Source organism: Phlebotomus argentipes, unplaced genomic scaffold, assembly GCF_947086385.1.
Source record: "Phlebotomus argentipes unplaced genomic scaffold, Phlebotomus argentipes genome assembly scaffold_4, whole genome shotgun sequence".
In the NCBI taxonomy this organism is placed as follows: domain Eukaryota; kingdom Metazoa; phylum Arthropoda; class Insecta; order Diptera; family Psychodidae; genus Phlebotomus; species Phlebotomus argentipes.
The window spans coordinates 8,041,471-8,066,983 of NW_026776174.1; the positions used below are offsets into that span (position 1 = coordinate 8,041,471).

Below are 25,513 nucleotides of genomic sequence, written 5' to 3' on the forward strand. Positions count from 1 at the left end.
ATCTTCACCTTTATGAAAATCACAATACTCCCTTTGCTCAGTGCACTCCTCAGTGGTGAGATCGTGGCGATAATCAGGCGAGGAGATGAGATACAAAATCACCACAAGAGTGTTCACGGGGAGACTCAAAACAAACAATTTCGCCGTGAATGCGAAAAGGTGGAAGGAGCCATGGGCAATTTATCACAGCGTCTGCACAAATTGAGATATAAATTCACCGTTTCGATCGGCACAAATTGGTCAAAATGCACCACAGATTTATTCATTTCTTGTAGCCACAACTGCACACTCTCGTTCCCGGCAACAATTATAAATTGCCACGAATATGAGGAAATGTCTGTGTATTTATGGTTTAAGGTGAACAAGAGAGCCATACAGAAAAATGCGTGCTGTTGGTGAGTGTGTTTCGGTGGGACTCTAAATACCTTCTGCCAGGCTGAAATGAAGTTGTTACATGGCAAGAAGTACGCCTATTTGTTGCTCACATTAGATTGAGCAGCGCGAAAGAAGACAATTCCCTCGGTTAATTTGCCAGGGAAAAGTCTTGCCATCTCGCCAAGGGTCCAGCATCTCGGATGTGGCAATAACTCATATTTTTAATCATCTACGATCGTCGCCTCTCGCTCAAATTCAATAATCCCCACTCATAACATCTGTGCAGATAATTAAAATATGCCCCCGTGAAGATAAGATCTCAATATTGAGGCTCCTCCTTCTCAGGCATTGTTTCAAGTCAACATGATCGCCTCTAAATGGATAGTTTAGTGTCTTGATTCGGTGTCTCTCGGCTCACTGACTTTCCTCACGATAACAAAGTGTTAATGCTAGGATTTAACTCACCTGATGAAAGCCCAAATAGCTCTCAATGCTGTGTGTTGCGAAGAAGACTTCGCCCTCACATGTGAGAATCATTAGGAAACCATTAAGGGCCTGCAAAGGAGTAGAAAAAACAGCATATAAGAAATAACATACACGTGAAGAAAATACACTCGTAATTCTCATTAATATTAATAAAAATGAGGAAATGCTTAAACTTTTATTCCCCATGTAATTCTCTTTCTCTCTCCCGTTCTGTAAATATTTGATCACTTCTCTCTCTCATTCTCGTCTCATTTCTCACACTCCAGACCAATAAATCATGCCCATTTGCCATGAGGATTTAGAGACGAAAATAACAATTTTCACCATCTCATGTGAATCTGCAATACCAGACGCCCTCGCGGTGGCGCTTGTCCGCCCCTCTGGAATGCTCTCCTTGTGGAAAAAGTCGCGAGAAAATTCCATGATTTCATATGCAAATGCGACGAAATGGTGATTTATTGAGCACTTCTCATGCTTCCAAGACGCCTTTTTTTTGGTGAAAATGTTGCGACAAATCCATCACTGGATTAACAAGGGTTGTTGCCTCTCAACTTCTTTTATAGTTTCTCTCATGAATAATGAGACCACATTAGCTTCTTGCCCGATCGAAAATTAGGAGAACAAAAAATTCACCATAATAAACATCACTTCCTGGCCCTAAGCAATTGGAAAAATTCGTTTAATGAATGGGTTTAGAGTGGGACTTTCCTCAATCTCTCTGACCAATATACTGCGTGCGCTCCGGATAAAAGGCCAAATTACTTTCAAACTGCTCCATTGCTGAGAGGATGCTAAAGGAAAGCAATTATAAGGAGATGTTGGGACGCTGAAAAACTGATGCTCCTCAGAGTGAATTGATGATGTATTTTCGGAAAGACAAAAAGACACACCGTCGCGACCCTTTCAAAAAGCCACATCGAGCCACTTTTTTATCCCTCCAACTCGGAATCATCTCACTGAATTCTCAGACGTGATTCTGATCTTCGCGGGATGATGCGGGACATTAATGCGATTTTAATAACGCAAAGACGCAGATATATCTGAAAAATCTCACCGTGCCATCAGAGAGGGGAAAATACTGTATAATTTTACTACGTTTAATTTCAATTTATTAAAAACCCATTGAAGCAGTTAGTCTCCTGGTTTAACCACAAAAATTACTTCTCATTCTCGTACTTGAACATCCATCCTCTATGATCTTGTCTGAGAGCGCCTCTCCACCTCAGGGGTGGCGGGAAGTTGGCGAAATCCGCCCTGCACATGCATGGGAATTTGCCATTTGTGAATATTTCATCTCTGCCGCGGAATGCAATCGCGCACTTTGCCTATTAAGTGATGATCCAGTGACGTCAGGTGGTTTAAAATCAAAGTCTGCCAGCGAAAAATCGCCTCTTTACGGTGTAATTGAGGAAAATCAGTGCAAATTGCAGCCATTACCCCGCAGGTCCGGTGTAAAAGGCCCTGGCTTTTGACTCTCGAGGAGGGATAATTAATAATTTCCAGGGTTGACATGCGAGAGAGGCGCAAGAAAGGCCTTTCGGGAGTTGGCGTGTGAAAGGAAGATGATGACAAATAACCAAATAATACTAAACTTTTCCACCTTTTTCGCTTCATTTTTCATTAGACGCACGACAGTGTCAGTCGCCTCGTGATTTCAGCTACAGGTTGCCTTTCTCGTCACATTACATATTGATCTCTAATTGTCTCACACTCTTTTCCATGCCTTTTTTTTGCCCTCACGCCACTATCAATCAGCATGCGGGCTGATTGATTTCACTTTTCAGGGGTACGCGAGCCCCCCAATTTGGCGGCGAGGGTGGCAGAAATCTCACATTCTCACCCGAAAAATCCACATGGAGAGTCGTCGAAATGCGACATCTGTAGCGTGCCGCTCGCAAAGTCTCGTGATGTGACTCGGGGCGTCCGGAAGGCTGCCTAGGCAAGGCGGTGAGCCTTTGCCCTTCATCGGAACGCAACATGGTCTTGCGATTGAGTGTGATTAGTATCGCAATGGAGGCCGCCAAATGCAATTTAGACAGAGAGAGAGAGAGAGAGAGCCTTTCGCATGAGACGAGCGTGTGAATTTGTCTGAAAATTTTGCGTTTCACCAGGATATAAATCTAAAATTGCACACTTCTGACGTGGAGTCTCACTCTCGCTCTTGCAAATTTCCACCCACCGGTTGCATTTCGATTGGCGTTTGTGACGGTAATTAAATTTTTCGAATATCCACTTTAGGCGCGTGTGATGCTAATCAAGTGCATTTAGAAATTCAATTTTGAATTTGGTGAAGAAAAGTGCAACGCATCAACTCACAAATATGATCCTGTGCTGTGAAACAAGAGATTGGGTCGATTAACACCATGAGAAATGAGTTGAGAAGATGTGGAAAATTACAGTCAATAAATAAGCCCGAAGGATGAAATTAATCAGTGATGCGATTTGAATCAATTTCCTCCTCTGCGATAGTGCCCATTATCACTGCTCTAATTGCAATTAATTGGTAATTACAGTGTACTCTTTTTACAGCATTATTATTTTTCTCATTCATTCATCAACTCCAATTCCAGCCTCGTCGCCTCCTCAGCGGCAAACCGAGAGTGTGCGTGAGGTGCGGCGATGGTTTTACCTGAAGGAACATATCGCCGTCCAGAAGATTGTGCTCAAGAACACCCAATTCCCGACTTCGGTAGCTGTCGTGGGAGTGGAGGTGGGACAGCATCCCATTCTCCTCCTTCTCCTTAAGCATCACCACTGCAAAGAAATGAAATTGGAAGTAATATTAGGATGGCGAGAAATTCATTTCGATTGAGAAGTATATTTGCTATAAATTGCCATTTAACCCTTTCGGCAAAATGAATCCGGAGAAAAAATTATTTTCTCCATGGCGGATTACCCATGTTAATCCCTCTATTGGAAATCCCTCACCCACGCATCAATTACAGTAATTAATCTCTCGATTCGAGGGGGATTTCACCCAAGAAGAAAATTCGTCTGTGCTGCAGATGGAGTAAATTTGATTGAGTGATTGATCCAGAGTTGCATTGAGTGTCGGAAGAATGACTTTCAATTCCTGCGTGAATTAACCTCTGACATCACAACTCAATTATTTGCTCATCTGACCATGTCTTTACCCAAAACATTGCACAATCGGCACTCGACATCGATGGAAATAAGGTCGAACCCTCGTGGAAGCAGAGGGCAAAGCAATTAGGGTGGCAGGAGAGTGATTTGACGATTAGAGGATGATTTGGATGGTAAATATTGTGCGAGTGTGGCAACAAAAAGAGCATTAGTCAAGCCCATTTGCTACACAATAAAATCTCCATTGGAGGCTTCACGCGGGAATTTAACTGGGTGAAGAGTCACTGCATTTTTATTATTGACTCTGCGACACGTGCAGCTGATCCTCTGCCCATTCATCCTTGTACGACCGCAAGCGCTGAAGTGCAGATAGAGGCATCATGGGAACAATTCCCGTGTCTCTTCGCATGCACATTAAAAATGCATAATCCATTAATGAAGGCATAACTCATCATTTGGCACTCTTTCCCCACTCCATCTCACGTTGACCGAGGCATTGACCAATAATTGACGGTGATACCGTCATAAAGGCGCATATGGTGAATAAGCAATAATCGTAAAATAACAAACTTTCTGCTCTGGCCGAAAAGGGCTCTGAGATGAGGTAACAAAAACAGGAGCAAAGACCGCAAAGGAGGGGATCCCGGCCACGCATTGATCGCATTCAAATGACCAATTTCGCGATGAAATGATAAGACGCGCGTCTTCCTCTTCACTTTAACGGCGCAAAGGCAAAAAAAGAGGCACAGCGAAGCATCTCTCCCTGAGGCGTGAATCGAGCATCTCTAATTATTTTGGTATCTTCATTAGCGAAAACGCGCCAGCGAGAGTCTTCTATGGCTCTCATCCAAAATATATACAACTCATATTTTATAGCCAATTTATGCGTGTGTGGATAAAAAATGTGCAAATGCCAATGTATATTTGTTTCTCTCAATATCACACACATTCGTCGACGTTTCGTTCGACGAAATTGAAATTGAGGAAAAGAATCCGACAAGGTGATCAAGACACTTTGGCTCTTTTTCTCTCCATTCCTGAATCCTCGTCTCATTACATGAGTTTTTCTTCTGGAAAATTTCTAGGAAAATACGCGTTATCTCAATTTTTATCTACTGTGCGAATTTCAGAGCGTCACTTGGGTGGATTTTTTCACACCCAAGGGAATTCACTTGAGACTTTCCCACATAAATTTGCCTTAAGTACATGTGTTAGATGCACTCACGAGGGGAGGGGATGCGAAGCGAAAACCTTATTTTAGCAATATAAAGTGAATAAAATGATAAACTAATCTTATTAAGTGAATATTAAAGAGCTTAGTAAATGGCTTATTCTCTCACTCTATATCTCTCTCTATTCTGGGACTTCCTCTGGGGATGTGGCGGAGTTGAAAAATACGTCTGTATATATTTAATTATTATTTTGTCGCAGAGCTTAAAGGTAGCATTTTAGCCCCGTACGAATCCACCGTCAATGTGAGTCATTCCCTCGAGAGAGAGACACTTTCCGCTTCATACTCTCTTTATTACAATCGCAACATAATAACAACAGCAAGTAAATAGTTTAATGGGAACGTTAACTCTGCCTACATTAAGTATATTATGGGTAGGAAAAGAAGTGAATTAAAGCGCAATATTTTCTGGCAAAAATTATCACAGAATTGTTGTTGGTTATTAAAATAGGGGGGTTACTTTTAGCCATTATAACTCTGCCTGGTAGTTTTAAACTTATTGTTTCTTGTGCGAGAATATTTACAATGCCATGTACAGACCTTTAATGGGTTACAAAACTTTCAAAATTCCCCCAACAAACTCCCATCCGAGTTGGGTCACTCGCTGTGAAAATGCGCTCTCAAACTCAGGCTCATTTATCTGGATGAAGAAGTGTTACAGTTTGAGGAGTAATGGCCCGGGCCAGAGACACCATCCGAGGGGTGAAATGATCCCTTAAGGCCGGCAACATATGTCGTCCATATAATCGAAATTAACAGTGTGTATATGAGGTCAGAGTGGAAATTTATTTATTACACTCTGGCGACTTTTGCGGCGAATTCGGGCTGCGGGGGTGGATTTTTTTGAGTCTGGGCGAGGGGTGCAGCATAATGGGAAATTGATACAGTCGGCTCGCTTCACCCACTGTGGGTTCGGCTCACAAAAGACGATGTCCATGAGGGATTACCACTGTCATTTGAGGGCGTGCGCCCATTGTTGTCGGCTTTTGTTCACCTCATCATTTTTTCATCCCCTCTGTGAGCCAGGTACCGGCGAATAATCTCCCAATTCCGCACGGCGCTGGGAATCTTCATGGCAATCGTCCTAATGGTCCATGTGAAGAGTTATTCGAAAGTCTATATATCTGAAATAGCCCAATTGGTGTCTGTGAAAGTTCTTCTTCTGCGAAGAACAGAGCTTAAAACCGGAGAATCATTAAGCTTCCGGCAAAAGAGCGAAAGAGGTTCATCGAATTCCGATTGAATTTAATCACGATGAGTCCATTATCTGGTCAGGGAAGGGATCATTAAGTTTAATGCGAAATCCTCCTCTAGAGAGTCCATCCGGCACGTGATGTGCTTCCTCTTGTGCTCAAAATGGTCAGACATTAGCTTTCCAATTGATGATCCCCTTCGATTTGGGGTGGTAATGGCTGAAGTCGACGGTGTGCGAACGAAGCGAATTAACTGGTTATTCTGCATTAGTCTGATTGACACATTCGAGATAAATTCGAGTATGTTGCACATTTGTGCTGGCAATTAAGTGGAGAATGGCAGAGATAAAAGTTAACAAGTTAAAATCTTGAAAATTGTGCCTATTGTGGGGCGACCAATTATAGAAATTATTAAGCAAAACGAAAGTCATAAACAGGCAGACGACTTTCTTACGCAACAACCACATAATCTCTAATTGCTTCCTCGCGGATTGTGTCGTGGGACAGCGACTCCGCTGCTGATTAGCCCCTCTCCTTGGATTTCGCCATGTCAGAGCTCAGTGACACTCCGAGGGTGGAAAATATGGGCGAAAAGTCTCTCTGTGTTTCTCAAAAATGCACGGCAACAATTGCCAAGTGGAAATTTATTGTGCTGTGCAAATGGCACAATAGATATCGCTGTATTTTATTTCGAGACCACTTCCACTGCTCCCGTAGACATTCTCGCCATCCACGTGAGGATATGAATCATCCAGCGCGTCCCACGGTTTTGCTTCCAATTTTATGTGCACCACCAGTGTATTTTTGTTAACAATTTCGCTCGGGCGTTTGGTTGGTGTTGGTGGGCAGAGTGTGCCATATTGTGCGCCCCTCTTGAGCTCGTATATTTCACCTCGAAATAGGAAATATCCTCCTCAGTGAACATGAGACTACAACCACCTGGCCGGATCAATGGTTGAAGGCAGCGCGGCCCGAGAAATTATAGCCAAATGTAATGAATTGAAGATTTTATTGCACCTCCAGCCCTCTGACATCCCCTTCCAAGCGTTATGGAGATTTTCGAGCTTTTCCTCCGTCCAACCTTACCCGCCAATTAGAAAGAATGAGTACTTCAGGGCTACAGTTTACCATCCACTGAGGGGTTTTGTCCAGGGTTTCTCAACTGAACTACTCCGCTCGGCTTAGCAAAATGACTGAGGGCGATTTGTTGAGTAATCTCAGGTTTCTCGGAAATACAAATAAGCAACAATAAGAAGAGAAAAAAACGCTGTTTTGACTCAAATTTTGAGAAGCACTGATTTGCTAGGAAACACGTGGAAGAAACTCAACCGTAAATTGAGGTTTTCCGCGCTCTTACCGCTGGCCTTAGATTTTTTTTCCCTCAAATATCCCTTGATTAGGCGTCGGAAGACGGTGAAACCCTCAATGGACACAGCAATTTCAGGTATAAGTAAAAAACCATCGCGGGATTTAATTTCATTCACCCCTTTTTAACGTTTTCTCTTCACTTCTCAACCCTCGGCGATGGGTTCTGTGTCTCATTTTGCGACTTGAGAGGAAAATTATGTATTTATTCCTTTTAACACATCACCCTTCTCGGATGGGTGGGTGTTGATTGTGGCGTTGATTTATTTTCATCCAGCTGTCAAGGTGTTTTCGATGCCCGAATTGAAGAAGTGGAAGTGTATGGAAAATTTTTTGGATTTCACAGTTGAAACTTCCGACAGAGTGGATATTTTACAAGACACCGGCAATTTTTTCAACGTGCTCCTTTTTTTACAGAGGGGGAAAATAGACACACAATTTAGGTCATTGTTCCATATCGATTTATCAAAAGATAGTTAAATTGTGAAGTTTATTTCTCTTCCTTTGACTCTTGTATAGAGAATTTTTTGCCCTGTGTCTCCGTGCTAAATTCTCCATCGCATGGAATTGCATGAGGGTGGAAATTAGTGCGGGAAAACTACCTGCAAATTTGCTAAATGGAAAATCAAAATGATTCACTCCACCCATCCCAAGATATTCATTAAGCCACCGCCATCATCAGCTCTGCGCTGGGAAAATTGCAGTGAATTATGGGTGAAGCTCGACCAATGCGCTTTCCAGTCTCGCCCACCTCCTTTAGGAGGGTTCGTCCGCAAAAAATCCCCTCGCTTACTTCATCTCGGTGAATTCCAAACTCCGGGCAACGGTCCCTAATTTCGCTCTGGCCGCCCTTTTGGCCGAGAGAAGAGCAAAAGACGAGAAAATGGGTGTTTTTCTTTCTCCTTAGCTCAAGGGATGTTTTATTTTATTTTCGGGTGAATCCATTGCACGCGATGGCGGCGTTACATGGCCAAAGTGCGCCTGCGTCTCAGGCAACTCACCCCCGATGCCACCCCACGGCGTACAGAAACTTCCAAAAATGTCTTATGTGATCCATCTCTTATGTACATCATGTCAGAGTTGAAAAAACGCTGAGTGGTAGATGATTTTGAATGAAGTGTTGCCATTTGGATGTATTTAATGTCCTGCTATTTATAGCTGCTATCCTTTACTATTTATCACATATAAAATGTATTAAACATTTCTACTCTGTTTCATCTCTTGTCTAGTCAATAATCAACTCTGATTTGAACACCCGCAATCGGCGTTATTATTTGCAATTTCCCCATAATTTACTTTTTTCCCAACTTATTTTTTTAATTATCACGATTATCCCCTAATTATTTAAATCCTCCTCCCACAAAGTTACACTCCTAGGCAACTTGGAAAATTTTCGTCCAATGAATATTTAAAGGTGTGGTTCGATGGACACAAAAAATTCAATTCTCCTTCATCATCGCACAGTGAAATCTCGGATATTGAGTAAAGTTTTTCCTCGTGGGTGGGCGAGAGAGAAAATTCACCACGATGGATTTATGTGAGGGGGTGGAAAGTTTTCGGGAAATGTTGATAAATGTTCTCTGTCGGGGTGAATTTCTCCCAGAGACAGCGAAAGTTTCTCACGAAGAAGGAGGTCCTGCGGGAATAATTTCCACCCACTGTCACCCATCATTTTACCAAACTACATGGGAGTCAAATATTCGCGTGGAAGTCTCTTGGCGTGGGGAGATATAAAAATTTCAATTCCACGTGAAATTCCACCAATATTTGGGGCATTCTTGAGGCCTGGAATTTGAAAATTCTCTCCAGTATTTCTCGCACTGCTTCTATCTTTCTTTTGGCGTGTGGCAGATGATAAAGGGGTGCAATATGACGCTTCAGTGGTAATTCAAAAATATTCTGTGAACACTCGCGTGCACGTGAGATAAGCATTTTTCAGCATTTTGCAGTATTTCTCTCGTGTGATGCCTTTTTTTCCACCACACTGGCAGTCGGAGAAACTTTTTGGGCAACTTTTAGTGCCTCCCTCACGGCCATTAGATGCGGCGAAAAAAATTCAGAAAACTAAAGAATCTCGTGAGCATTCCAGGGGCTGCTCTCTAATTGAAATAAATCCACTCTTTGCCACGGGAGTTCTTTACGCGATTGAAGATTAGATAGACAGCTGCAGGCTGACGGGACTTTTAGGCCACAATTCAGGAGAAGCCACGAGGGAGAGGGTGAGGAGATAGCCTTTCCGTGGGGGGTGAACTTTAATGGGATTCCCTGAAAACATTCTTCGCTCGGGCCACGGAAGAGAAATAAAATCAGATTTTATGACAATCATCATAGACATTGTTTTAATTATCTCCCCAGAAAATATTATAACAAGCCAAAATATGTCTTGTTCCCTGTGTCGCATGAATGTTATCACATAAAACACGAGGGAGGGTGGCTAAAGGCCGAGAAGAATGGATGGGAAATTGAGGTGGAGCCTAAAGTAAATTTTATTTTATTCCAACTACATCGTAAACATTTTTACATTGGCGAAATTAAAAAGGAAACTGTCGCTGACACAAGAAAAATATAACCTCGCGAGTGAATACAGGTTGAGCCAGGTGTGCGTGGTAAAAGCGGGCTTTATGTTGGCACTATTGAAGTATGAATTTGACATTAGGAATTGATCGTGAAGTGTTGTCTATGATTTTGACGCTATGACTGGAAATTTTTTGTAAATTCGAGCGCCATTTGACCTCTTTTTCTGCTTCGCCTCTTCGGGCTTTCGAGACTTTCCTGTGCGGTGAAAAGCAGAGCACCCTCGCTAGAGCACATTTTTATTCCCATTAGGCGGAATTTTTACATCCTCCCACAAACGACGTGAAATGTGCGGTCGGAGAAATGCTAAGAGAAATTACCAGTAAAAGTGATATATGTCCACAAATTCAGGATATTTCCTCGCGCGCGAGGACCTCCGAGCTCACCAGGAATATGCGGACACTCGGCTGCCCTAGGTTTGGATGTTATCGCCGGCCAGCCGTGCGGAGGGCAGAAAAGAACCAACGAAACTCACCCCCTTCCACAGACATTGGGCAACATTTTCATACGATTTGCGGTGTCAGAAGGAGGAAGAGAAAAAAAAACACATCGAGGCGACAGAAAGTGTGCGGGGGCGGAGGGAGGAAAAAGTTACAAATGTGAAATGTAGAATTGTAATGAAAATGGAAGGCCAGAATAAAATAATAAAAATTATATATGTGGGCATTATGTTAATAAATTCTAGCCCAAAATTTATTATATATGATAAAAATCATAATCCACCGCATTTTTATGTTAATTAGCCAACCAGAGTTTTGACATTTGCCCATACGAATATTCATTGAGAGTTTCTTGTTCGCTGGAGGGGTTTTCATAATTAAAATATTTGTGCCTAATGCTTCATTTAGCAAAGTTACCCCCATTTCGCCCGCCTTGTTAACGCAAATGAGACGGACAAGGCGAACGGGGAGAGTATGTTTGAATTAAGTGAAATTATATCAGTGCTCACTCACCTTGAAAGTAACTTTTCGTCCTTAAATAACTAACGGATAGCCTAAGAATACTCAGTCGATCTAATTTGCTAAGGATATTTTGTTCGAATGGCAGCAGCGAGGCGAGGAGGTCCAATTCGGCGTTGAGACGCTCCCGATGGCGTTTCGAGGGGTTGCTCTTGGTCACACCATCTTTGGGGGGTGGTTTCAGGCTGAAAAGATAAGAGAAAATTGAGGAGTTAATCACTGATTTTACTTGAAATCTATGGCATTTCTCTCTAAATATCGGCGTGAATTCCACGTTCAATTCTGCAATGAAGCCACCGAGTAAAATATGAGGCTATGTAAAGCATTAACAAGACTGTATATGAAGTAAAAAGATACAAAAGCTAATTACATTGCAATTTATCTATTAAAAATTCAAATGATAATTGATATGTTGTTGCTCTAATTGTTATATTGTTGCTATTATTTGTTACCTGAATTGTACTACAAAAATATCTCCATTGTGGTGAGAAGAAAAATATATAAACGTGGCTCAGGCCTTATTGGGTTGGTGGGGTGGGTGGGAGGGCAGAAAAGTGAAACGGAAATAATTTGAAGTCACTCATTGATCATTAATCAACAAATTTTTCTGTCTCCCAGAGTTGCGTACATTTGAGAACACTGTCAGAGGGGTGACCATTTGCGAGATCATGCAACTGACTGGTGGGCGGAGGACCCTCTCGATTGGCTGGAATTAATTTGGAAAATCGATTGAGCACGCATCAATTTTCAGTGTAATTTCTCTTAATAGAGAACATCATTTTTGCCTGTCAAGACATGGCAATGTGAAGTGGGGAATTTTGATGGGCAATGAAAATTGTAAATGATGCCCTCGTGGGGTGTTTGAATTTAGGGCATAAATTTGTAGTTTAGATAGCGAATACATTAAACTGCAGCCCATGATTTCTTGCTGGCTGGTGAGTTGAGTCATTGGACAATAGACTGTAAATAAAGGCGAAGAAATTTGCCTCTTAAATCTCCGCGTTTCTCTCCTCCACTCCTTTGCCAATCTTCTCTGCTATTCTCAATTGGCGACACAGAAGGTGTGCAACGGTTGGAAAACTATCCTGAATTCATTGGCACTTATCTAGATCCAGAGCCTAGAGTGCTAAAGAGTTTATTTGCCTTAAAGAGCCACGCAAAGTGTCCATAAGATTGTTTCGCGAGCTAATAAAATGTTGCCAGTAGCAACACTTGAAATATCTTCCTTCACATCCGGAAAGGTCTCTCTGCACCATCGCACACAAATTGAAACAATAAAATTTAATTAACATATCTGTGATCTATCAGAAGTGCCTTCAAGTCAAATCTAACGCTTCCTTGTGCCGATCTGCACGCTGAAATGTTGCTCAGCTTCCAAATGCTTAATTAGCAACTCCCATGTTCTCCATACGCAGGCACTGGGAGTGCTTGAGGTATTAGACAAAATTATAAATCGCCTCTTATTCCACCATCAATCATGTGAACTAACCTATGGGCAATAATCAGCACCTTTGAGTTCCCATTCTTTGTTTTAGGGCTCCATCCTCGGTGGCTGGCATAACAAATGACACGCTGTCCATTCACAAATGCCCGTGAAGAGCGATTGCACTGAGTCACTCATTAATTCTCATACGGACTACATGTAATTCCCATGGGTAGTGAAATCTCTGATGCCCCCTGGAAACTCCTACATTTTGCCTCTGAACTCGTGGCGAGAGTGAGAGCGAAAAAAAGATCAGGAAATAAAGCCTGAGCCTGGCGAATATGTATCAAAACGAGACATCCAAATCCACTTCGCGACATCTAAAGACCTTAATAAATTCCCAATAAAAAGGAGCAGCAAAAAGGCCTTCCCATTAAACGATTATCACAATTGACATTCCTCAGACACTCTTGTTGCCTTCTTGTTTCTCCTTCACACCATTCTTGTCCTCCTGAATCACTCTCGATGGCGAGATGAAGTGGATCTTTCGCACACCCTCTTGAGCATTTGGTGGCTCATTAAATTTCACCTCATCGTGTGGTTCTCAATGAAATCCTATATAACTGAAATATTTTAATTAGGCACATTTTGGCGGAAATCTGCCCTAAAATGAGCAAAACGATGTGGCAAAAAGGAGGCGAAATTGAATGTTTTTGCTCTTGTGCGATTTCTCATGGTGTTTTATCATCTCTCTCTCTCTCTTTCTCGAGGCACTCTTCACACCCAATGAATTGTACTGTGAAATGAATCTCCTTCTCACCTGACTGTTAATTGCTACTGTTTGAGTCGAAATCGGAAGAAACTGATAAATCTCGACTGCAGTCAAGGTGGAGTAAAAAGACATCGCTGGGGTACAAGAGTGAGAAATGTGTAAAGAAGGGACAAAGTGCGATGAGAAGAATGTCTCACCAGCAACCAATTTGATAATCACAACACAAACTCTTCAATTGCCAGTGTCGTTGGCAGTGGAATTGGGACAATTCCACCTTATCGACGACTTCTCTGCACCTTCTTCGTCAGGCTGAGCCTTGCATCATGTTTTCCTTGGATGCAAAAGGGTGGAGAATTTATACAAAATTCAAGCTCTACAGATAATTCTGCATAAATAGAATGGGTGAATTTGCTCACGGATTAGTGAAATTCTCGCCAATTTGCTATTAGAGCACTTATTTGCATGATTGGTTGATTTAATTTAACATTCGTTCACCCTGAAGACCTCAAATTGGTGACTTAAACACCCCGAGATTCCCCGATATCGGAACACTTTTTCCAGCAAGAACCTTCAGCAGCGCAAAAGGCATAGAGCACCCGAGGCAGATAAGAAGTGTAGCTGTTGTGAAACAATTATAAAAGCCACCTTCTGGCCACTTATTCGAAAAGTCCCAAATGACTAAGAGAGGAGTTGCGAACGATGACGTCCTCCAAGCACACCTTCTCGCCCTATCAATTGCAGAAATCTCACACAGTAGTTGACTTTTGTTTGTTATTTAACACTCTGCCACGAGATTTATACGCCACAGCGCAAGACATATCTGGCAGAAGAACGGCCACAGAACAGGCTGCAATCTTGGGCCGAGGAGGAGCACTCTTTGTGGTTAGCAAAATGGTAAGGATCTCTGCGAGAGAAGTTCAGTGCGCTGCACACCTGAGGAGAAATATTTAATTAAGCCACCCACTCCTCAATTTCGGGTGGTGAAATGATTTTAATAGCGTGGGAAATTGGGAATTTCTGTCGCTCGTCTGGACAGACCATCACATTCGCGCCAGACGTGCGGAGGTGGGAAAAAAGTAATTAAAATATACAAGACGTGAATTTCGTACAAATATCGATGGGAGTATATCGTGAGTTCATCAGTTTCAGGTAATTTTTGTGCCACTCTCCCATGATTGATGCTCTTTGCCTCATTCTCCTCCACCCAACCTGGGCCCACCCTCATGGCCATCTTCCACCCCCCAAAATTCCGCTGTGAAGCAAGACAACAGGTAAACACTCACACCAATCCATTCACCCCATCGTCAACAATTCGAATTTTAATTAAACGTTTAATACTCGACATTCATCCAATACAGTCTATGTCAATAATTGCTCTCTTCATGTTGGATTAATTTATTTGTTTGATTAATTTTATGTATTTTCGATATGTAGTCGCCAGAGGGTGGACACCTGGACTCCCTCTGGGGGAGAAGAGAGGCAGAAAAACGGGTAAAATGAACTGAGCCAATGCAATTACTGGTTCTTTGACAGTTCTTCTCTCGTAATAACACCAAAAAGCGAACGAGAGGTGGTATTTAATGAAGACATGTCACTTAACTAAATGTACTAACTCAAACAGATGCATCACTCACGTCAATAAGAGAGAGCATTTATGACTCCTTGCGAGTGGGGAAGAAGAAGAAGCGCCAGCTCGAGCACCAAAATGCTCAATCAAGACGCTGAGAGAGCGACATTGTAAAACTTGGTGACTCTCTGGCCATAAAGTGAATGAAAAGTTCGATTAACAATATCCGCGCTATCGTATTTTGTGTAATTAATTTTTTATGGATTTATTGGTGCTCATTTCCACCAGAGGCACTTCGTTATCCCATTCTTCTCCCGCCCGAAATTCCGTATCGCGCTATTGAAAATCAATTTTAGCCTCTTCTCCGTCTGTCTTGCCAGAAATTGTCTGCCGCAGAGACAATTTCTGTATAAACAGGTGACTTTTTAACACCGCTTAAATGTCCATTTAGCTGGGAGTTTTTTTTTCGTCTCCTCTTCCCTGGACTGTGAACTCTTGTACCTTCGAGGCGGCGTTATCGTATCTCTTAATCTCATACGCGATTTGAATTCATCACCTTTTCGGACTTCAAATGCACCTCTCGCCTCGGAATAATTATAATTAAGCCATCTTCTCTCTTTCACTGTGGATTTGAATATGCAACGGAATCCGCTGTCGAGTCAAATGGTTGTATTATTGAGATGGGAGAGACTACATATAGGAAAAGTGAGTGAATTTTTCACTGGCCATTTGAGAAAAAATGAAGCCCACATTTGAGGGTTATTAGTCAAAATTTTCATAATTGGTCAAGGGTAATTAACACCATCAAAAGTGAAGACTGAATAATAAATAGATTGCTATTTAAATGCTAAAAGTGGCAATTTTTCTCTTTCATCGGTGAATGTTTTGGGGGGCAATTAGGCGAGAGATTACAGTGAGAGTTTCCACGTGAAGGTGTAGTTTTTGCACGGTGAATTTGCGCGCAGAGAAAATGACGGGAAAATCTTTGCCAGTTGGTCAAATGTGGCAAATGGAAAAGAGGTCAAATTTTTGACAATCGATTTGGTCGTTGATTGATTACCACCCAGTGTATTAAATAAACATTCTGACATTTTAATTTTGGGCGGAAGTGCAAAATTTCCCTCTGACTGAAATTCAAAATAAATCACTGTTGAGCAAACAGTGCTGGCGTCTTGGCAAAAGAGGCCAGAAGCACTACTCCCCGTTGTCTTGACAGAGGAGAAAAAAGCATATAAATGGGGTGAAATTATGCTTTATATGCACAGAGTGAATAAATAAATCTGCATATGTATATTTTTTATGTATATCGCCTCAATGTTGTAAGTCATAAAATGAATTTTGACCGCCCACCCCCGCGTCAACCCCCCTTTTTCCATTCCTCAATTTAATACCCTCTCACATACAGTCACAGTTGTTTTGTCAATATTTCGAATTGGAAGCGGAGGAAACGACTTTCTGGGAATTGTATGAATTTCTTTCTTCAAAATTTCTCTCCACACGCCTCTACCCTTGTTCCGCAGGCTCGTTTTTTACTTCCACTGAAAATAATTTGGAAGGCTTTTCGACAGGTGAAATTTTATCATGAATTGTATACGGGAAAAAAAAATTCACAACGTTCTAGGAAAATTGTTGAAGGACTACAGAAGGAGTTGAATCAATTTTCGTACCATGTGGAATTTCGTGGGAGGTGAAAATTCAGCCAAATTGGCCCGATAATCGCTTAAGATAGTGCCGAGGAGGTCTGAGATGGAAGAAGAAAATGCATTTGGCCGGGCAGTGGTATAAATTTAATTGCAATTACCACCAGATGGTTAACCATGGCCAATTGAAAGAAGGCAATTACAGTGCACCATATATTCATAGGTGAATATAGAGGCAGCTTTATAAGGTATTAATGGAGCATTTTCATGAAGTAATTAACACTCAATTCAATCATTGCGTGTCGATGCTTCAAAACACAAACACCACGGGTCCGTAGATAAGCTCTTGGGCTCAAGAGTGAGAAAAATTCACACCAATACGGCGACTGGAGGCACATTTAAATGTTGCCAATTAAATTCTAATCACTCATGGCAATATTTGCCCAGATGTGGGTGATAACTCGTGGGCTTCTCATGGATATCGTGAGGAGGAAAGCCCTGACGCCATGGCGAGGAGCTCCGCAGAGTTTGCAAGGACTCACAATTCAACAGGCACTCAGCAGGAGCGAAAGTTGCATAAATTTGCCTTCCAGTGCCACTCCAGGTGAGCCCCTCGGCCTGGAATCCTCGTGAAAATGGTGAATAATCACGCGTTCCAATTCCGAGTGGCGGGAAAGTGTGTGTGCGCACCGGAGAGTCTTGTTAGATGATATGATTTTGATAAGCTGGCGTGACAGGTGGGTGGTAGAGATCATCGCCAGAGATAAGTGTCAGTCACTTTTTTGGCAGTTCACGGCATGAATAATTACATTTCTCCCGCCAAGAGACGCAGACGGCAATTTTCCGCCGCCTCACCTCAGGCCGGGCTGCAGCCCCCGCACGGAATTTAATTAAAAATTGTCTCAACTTGATTGACTCCGTGGTAAATGCCGCAAATGACCAGGAAATCACTCGGCCGAGTAAACTTCTCCACAAAACAGCATTTTTTCGGGCCACTTTTCACATTATGAAATTGCTTATCTCGCCTAAGCATTAGGCACTCTTCATTCGACATTCCAGGCCAAATATTCTCTTTTTCGGGAATCAGCATAATGAGGTTAAATTACCATAAAAATTTGTTTACATTGCCCGACTCTTTTCACCCTGGGATGTTAAGATAAATTCATTATGTCCATAATACATGACCCACCGGCCGGAAAATCTACTTGGGCAGGCGGAATTGTGATGCATTTTGGACTAATTGACTTGTTTTACTGTTGGCACTGAATTTACACTTTTGCTTTCGCTTCGTGGTGAAAGAAAAGGGAATTTTTTTAAAAGAAACTGACGCAGAGTTTGTGATTCTAGCGATCTTCCAGATAAACTTCTAAAGCAGAACAATGCTGATTAGATTGTTCTAGCAAAGAAATCTACCAGTTCAATATTATTTCAAAAACTCCTTCAAGCTCCTTATGATTCACTGAGACTCGCTGAATGTCTCCACGGTGTTTAAGATAAAATATTCGCCGGGCAGAGTGTTAAATTGTCGTCCCGGCAAGGAGTCTCAAGTTCACGGTGTTATGTTCCTGCATATTTGTGGTCTCTCGGCGAATTTATCGCGCGGTTTGTATTTCACTTCTTGCCTGAGCATTCTGCCTTTTTGCTCCTCTCCTTTTAATTCAATTTCGCGCTACTTTCGGCGTGCTGGCTGTTGTGCCCTCCTTTTTGTCTCCCCCAGATCAAGGCCCATCGCGCCTTTTGACAGATTTTGCGTGGGGCACTTAACACGTATTTGTCTCTGAACGGTAGCGCGACCTATGCAAATTAAGTTGTCGCATCGGACTCTCGCTTTTTCGCCGATAAACACTTGTAGTGGAGTTCTGCATGGCGCATTTCTGGCGATTCACCACTCTATTAGTGCACTCGGGCACCTTTTAAAATTGACACACAAAAAGTGTCCAAGAAGTTGCAGATCTTTTGTCCACTAAACACTCCGTTTTGCTCCTGATGAGATAACGTGTATATTCGCGGCTCTGCCAATAAATCTTTCGCAAAGTTGCTGGGAAGTGTTTTTTTTTGCCTTTTGCACTAGACGCGATTGAGAGAAGTGAGTGTGAGCGAAATGTGTGTGTGCAGTTTGTGGATATTTTGTGAAGTTTTTCTAAACTAAATAAGAATTCGCCCGTTTCATAAGTCAGTGTGCTGGAGTCTCTGTCGGAAATTGAGATTCTAAGTGATTTCCGGGTAACAAGAAAATAGTCAGGAGGAAACAGGAAACATATCAAACAAACCCCAGCGAGGCATGAAAGCAACTCCACGGACAACGATCCAACAATCCTGCCTTGCAGCAATCTAAGTTCCTCCCCGAGTCTCAGGCCATCGGGGTTGGTGAAACAGACACCCTCGCATTCACGGCTCATTGAGCAGCATTAGTAATCCCATTGGAGGTCAATTGACCTCCATAAGCATATCGGATTTTGTTCTGGGATCTGTGGAGCGGGATTTGGCTGAAATGGAGGGAAAATTAATTAGCTGGGAAGGGAGAGGAGAAGCAATCGAGCGACCAACCCTCTGGTGCCAGTCTATTTCAACAATTTAAATTACCCCCGAAATTTTCAGAATGAGATAAACCACAAAAACGTGAGTGCATTAGTTTTTGCAGGGGTAATTAAGCGCGTCTACATCAGATAGGGGAAGGCTTTTCCCAACTTCCCCGAAGGTAAATTAGGAATATTCCCATATAGCACTGTTTTTTTCTCTCCTTCGCTTTAGTGCCTTTTGCCCTGACGCGGGAGTTCAGCAAAAGCGCTTAATCATATTAATGAAATGATAGTCGTTGCATAAGTTCTGTGTCGCATTGTTTTGCTCAAAATCGCAAAGATATTTTCGCCAATGCCATTTAATAACATAATTTTTGTAATTTATCATCGACATTTCTCAACCGCCCAGAGAGTTGCGGTGCCATTTGAAATTCCTCATCGCAGTCTCTGAATCCATTTCCACATTATATTCACTAGTAATTTTCCCAAATGATGATGTTCAATTTTTTTCTTCTCCTCCTCCTCCCGATGCTTCTCAATTGTACAAAATTCCCCGTAATAGGCAGTCTGGTTGGCAGGAAAGTGGGGTACAGTCCAATGTCATAGGAAGTTCTGCCATCAAATGCAATATCATTTAATAAATAGTCAGTGCTGTGTTTTATAATTCATACAATTCGAGGAATTGTCTCTGTCGCAGTGGGTGTTTCGGCACTCAATGAACGTCAGAGGGGGGGAAAACCGGAGTTGGGGATCGGTGGAAGTCAGGAAAAAGTCACTCTTTCTCCCCGCACATTTTCCACAGATGAATTTTTGCGAGGGAGTTGAGCAATATAAATTGGAAAGAAGTGTGGGGAAAAGGCGAGACGACAGATGGATTCGTTTCGCATAAGTTACCGGAATGGTGAGTGCGGTTGTCCCGTAAAAAATAACTTCAACATATGTCATGTCCACGTATCGCAAGTCGAGTGTAAAGTTTTAATACATCATATTTGTTGTTTGGACTCAAAGTCACTCAAAAACTGCCTTTTAGCAACTGACAACTCAGATAATATGGGAGATAGGTGCGAGTTTTCCCCGGAAAGTATAAGGGAATTTCCCTTGAGAAATCGTGGATTTGTGCAGTCAATCAATTGGATAGCGGGACAAAAACAATAACCATATTCACAAACACCTGACCCAGTGAACTGAAAATTTAGAATTGCACGCTATTTTGCGTTTGAAACGTAAAGGCGCAAGAGAGTCGTTTGTAAGGAGTTTTATTTTGAATGGAAACCACAAGTGATGTTTTCGCTCTCGACGGTGCATTTGACATTGTTATTGAAAATATCCACACACACTCGCGCCCCACGAGCGTCTTGGTCACTTTCATTTGCCATTTTTCATTGCGACACTGGCAATTTTCCAGCGTCGCGCATTTTCCCCGTCAAAAAGCGCGTGAGAATCGCCGCTGTGCCACAAAATAAATCCACTTTGCGGGGGATTTTCTTTTCTCTCCACCAGTGTGAGAAAAGATGGAATTGTTCCAGATGACAAATCTCCTTTTAGACCGCACTGTAGGTGTAATTTCTGACAAAACTACCGAGCTTCTCCGGTGGAAAAAAGAACACAAAATAATAATTTTATTATGTTACGAAACTAACTTATTAGCGTCCCACAATTTTCATACATACACACACCTTCAATTACAGCATTCGGAAGTTGAAATTACTCTAATTGGAGGCTATTTCTGCATTTAATGACAATTCTCTTGAAAAATTCATTTGCAATAGTATTAATGATCTCAAATTTGTTTTTTTTTATTGTTTGGCCGTCTCTCCGACTTGAGGGGAAAATTGTCAATATGTATTTTCAAGTGATGGCCGATGGTACTTTTGTGCCTTGTGGTGAAAGTCGCGCATGAAAAGTGTTTGTTTTTTTTTGGGGGGAAAAGCTCGAGCAAATTCCCGTGCAAATGCACATAAATCCACGGGAAATGTGCACAAGTGGAGAGAAAAAAGTGTTGAGCATTGTGTCGTGGAGCGAATACAAGATCGAACCATTCGGTGACGTCATGAAATAAATCGACTCCAGGCACGCAATTTTAAAACTCGCACACTGTGACGTCAGACGAGCTCGTCGTGGAGGTGCTTTTTTATCAGCATCACAAGGGAGGAGGCGGATTTACGCGTGTCTTAGCGGAGGGTGTGAATTTCAGGCGGCACAGACTCGATTACGCGCTCGAAAAGTGCATTGGGAGCTGTAATAAGTCCTAAATATTGATTATGAGGCGTATATTTATTATTAGAAATTTCAATTTGATGTGAGCAATAGGAAGACATGAAAGACATGCAATCACGCACACGCACCACAAACCCATAGAGCTGTTTGGGAGCATGATTGGGGGGTTGTGTGTGTGTGCAATATAATTTACATGTCACAGAAAATTGCAAAGTTTTGATTGAAGAGGTGCTCAGTGTGAAAATTGAAGACCCCAATGCACTCCCTCCGAGTCAGTTTTCCGGGGGAAAATATTGTATGCCAAGAGAATTTGCGTGGTGCGAGTTTCACGAAGAAAAATAATATGTTCTCTCGCATGGGAAATTCACTTTCATCGTTCTAAACTTCTCCGGCGCACTGTGTGGCTTGCGAAGAATTGACATGGAAGACGTACATTGCACGTCTTTCGGGGCGAAAAGCGTCACACACTAAATAATTCCATCCATTGCGTTCCTCGTGCAGCGCCCATTGACCGATATTTCGTGAAGAAATGTAATTTGTGCATGCCACCACGTGTTTCGCCGTGGCATGGCGGAAGAGACCACAATTTGGGTGGCAAAAGCGAAAGTTTTCGTCATTGTTCATTAGCACAAAAAATATTCACAATTCTCGCTCGACACTCGCGCGACTTCTTCAGCCAGATCATTTCCACAATTAAAAGTGTTGCGCAGATTGATGCTCAGCGGTAGAATGGCAAATGAGGGGAAATGTGCAGCATTCCGAACATCGCGGAGCATAGAGCACAAAAGGAGGCACAAACAAGCTGCACTTTCAGGTGTACAAAACAAGAGAATGAAAAAAAAACAGAGAGATTTTCCAGGGAGAGCAAAAAAATGTTGCAGAGCGCAAACAAACACCCACTAAAGGGTGCAGTGATGCAAGACACTGACCAAACATCCATGGTCCATACATGAGCTCAATAGAGCAGTATGAACAATTGCTGTGCACTCACAAGAACACGATATGCGACGCCATTATTAATAATACAATATATTAATTATCATTCATTAGCCATTGAGATATTTGAGCCGCGAAGGTGCAATTTAGTGAACAAATTCACCACAAATCACCGGCAATGGAGTATTTTCACTTCGAGCCATTCCGCATCGGCACCGGCCAGGTGTGTTGGCTAGTATGGAAAAGAAGATCTAATTAGTGTGAATTCCTCAAATATTTGCCATGGCTGGAGGATGCGAGCGAAAAGAAAAATAGAGGAGCGCGATGAAGAAAATACAGCGCGCTTTTTAATTGAATGTTAAATATCGAATAATTGTTTTTGCTCGCCTTTTTTACCACCGATGCAAGATTCACTTGTTTTGGTGCTGTCTTGGCTGGGCGAGGGAGGATTCTTTCGCCTCTTTCTCTCCTCTGCTTCGCTCTTATCGCAATCAGAGGGATTTTGTTGCACTCCTTCGGCCGCACATTCCCGCATTTTTTAGGAGTGCGGCGGGAAGATTGAATTTGAAATTTCGCTGAAATTTTAAAATTTCCTCAGACGTGTGGGAAAATGCGGCAGAGAAAGCCGCCCGAAGTCCATAATCGCATGGATATGAATCTCGATGCAATTAGAAAGGGTTGTGTTTGCTAAAGCGCCCAAGACTCTGCGGGGTCAGATAGAGAAAATTGCCGAGCGAACACGCGGAGAATTGAAAATATGAATAGAAGTGTGAGATAACGTCATGCACGGGTCAATAAAATAATTTTGATCTGTTGGAATTTCTACAGTTGTTCACCTCTTCTGACATGTTTGCTAAAGATGGATGCAAACATCGCGAGGCGATATCAAATTCAACTTCATGCTGCATCAATTTAAAACCGACAAAAGTTTCATTGTGAGAGACTCTCACAGGCGCGTCCACCCACTATCAATGAGGAAGATCCGAGAGGCGAAAGAAGTCGATCTGGGAGAATGGCGGAATTCTCCATCCTGGCTGAGAGTCGAGGCGGAATGCCCGGGACGGAAGACTCCTTCTGGTCTCCCATCGGAGAGTCTTGTAGCGGAATCAGAGGCAGAAAACAACACGAGATGGTCAGCAATGTGCACCTCTTACAGTACAACTCCATCTACCTCCCCCTATCTTGATGCTTATTTGTTATTTATGATGTATTGTTCAAACATTAAATGTATGTTTACTCACTTATTTGCTATATTTATTTGCCATCATTCGAATTCCGCGATCACAGGTCCGAACCGAGAGGTGAGAGATACACTGAATGAGCTTGTTTTCAGCGAAAAATTGCATTTCTTCTCATGATTATGCTGAGTGCAGATAAAGACTTCGGGTTTATGTCTGATAATTAACAGATAAGCGTTGCAAGAACATTCAAATCAAATTCATTAAATATTTCAATGTTTTGGGGATAAAAAATCGACTTACATTGTCTCTTAAGTGCCCCATAAAACTGATTTTCAGTCGACTTTTTGAGTACATGCCAAGTGATGTCTAATTCACTTTGGCTAAACCTCAGTCTGCCGCTGCCTTTAGGCTCTCTGGCGTGCTCTGCGGTTCTCGTTGGAAGGTGTGTGTGGGATACAAGAGCTGCGGTCAATAAGCGCGCGCTTTGAAAGAGCTCCGGAGCGCGTGGAATCGATGGGAAAGTCGCGAGGGGATTAATTGCCCAACATTCAATGGGAATTGCATAACGCTTGATCCCTTTCACCCTCCGCCAAATCGTCGGAGATACTCCATGTGCCTTATGGTCATCGCCGATCTTTCCTGGCCTACACACGCCGTGCCATTTGCGGCGCGGATGTTTAATACACATTTGATTGGAGATATCCGGAACTGCGAGGAGGAGTAATAGATAACCGCGGAGAAAGAATAAATTCATGGCAATTGAGGAATTTCTCTCATTCTTCACACACTTTGTGTATATTCCACGTAAATTGCCCTTTAGTGAGCATTATGAGGAACACACAATCGCTGGTCATAATCAAAGTAAACAACTCATTCGTTTTTTTCCTGTTTAAATACACTGGATACCCATCAATTGCCATAGATGGATGACACTACATTAAGCCAAATACAACACTGATATTGTCTACCCGAAAAAAGACCCCTTTCTCCCTTGGTTTGGGGAGGGTTTGAGCTGCAGACCCAAAGTTTCCTTTGTCCCCGGGGGAATTTGGGATGGAAGGCGAAGAGAAATTGAATTGGAGAAATTGCTTCTTGGCGCCCACCCTAAACGCACCCTTCCCTGGCGTCTTCGTCCCCAAATGAAAGTCATTTCTCTGGGCGCTCGAGTTGGTAAACAAAAATGTTCCTTTCGTCCTCTATTGATCCATTTTCCGTCTGCAGTTGTACAAAACTCACCTCTGGCTGGGAAAATTGTACCACACAGCCGAAGAGAGGGAGAGAGAGAGAGAGAGACAGAGAGCGAGAGAGTGGAATACATATAGGACTTTACCTTCACCCAAACTTGTACATAGTCCGAATGTAAAGTAAGATTCCAACCCCTCTTATATACAGCAACTGCCAGAGAGAATGTACATAAATTCCACCCCAGAGACGACCCAAGGGGTGGATGGGTTGAGATACCTTCAACTCAATTCAGGGTGGAATTCAACAATATGGCGCCGATATTGCTAAGAATTTGCCGTTTCAGACGCGCCGTGAATTTGCCGCTTTTTCCACCATCAACCCACCCTCGTGAGCTACAACTTTGGTGGAGAAAATTTCTTGGAAATTGTACACTTTTTCATCCCTCAATTTTCTATTGTAATTAATTTTTACCCAAGAATCAAAAGGAAGTTTTTTTTTCTCTTTCTCTCTCTCAAAAAAATGCACACTGAAATAAGAATGGAAACTCATCACAAGGCAGCTCTTTTCGCACGAATTTATTATATTTTGCAGTGATGGCAATGAAGTGATTTTCGTTTAATTTGAAGTGTTAATAAATCATTTTGAGCATACATCAGTGCATTTTGTTTTCATTAAAACAAACAAGTCGAAAAATTTCTCAAGAATGAGGAGAGTTGAAAAAAGGGCTGAAAATAGCATATGCGCGGGATTTTAATTGGAAAACGGAAGCTCGCTCTTCATTGTCTTATATAAAAGTGCCAAAAGGG

At 42.3% G+C, this 25,513-nt stretch overlaps 1 protein-coding gene across 1 annotated transcript in view; it reads right to left on the bottom strand.

Moving 5' to 3' along the window:
- Positions 1 to 25,513, bottom strand: part of LOC132257337 (aryl hydrocarbon receptor protein 1) — a 42,200-nt gene that overhangs the window by 5,684 nt on the left and 11,003 nt on the right. The window contains exons 2-4 of the mRNA XM_059754199.1: positions 11,262 to 11,452; positions 3,491 to 3,615; positions 841 to 930 (exon numbers count right to left, since the gene is read on the bottom strand). Coding sequence (XP_059610182.1) covers positions 841 to 930; positions 3,491 to 3,615; positions 11,262 to 11,452 — 406 coding nt within the window. The remainder of the gene's footprint in view (positions 1 to 840; positions 931 to 3,490; positions 3,616 to 11,261; positions 11,453 to 25,513) is intronic.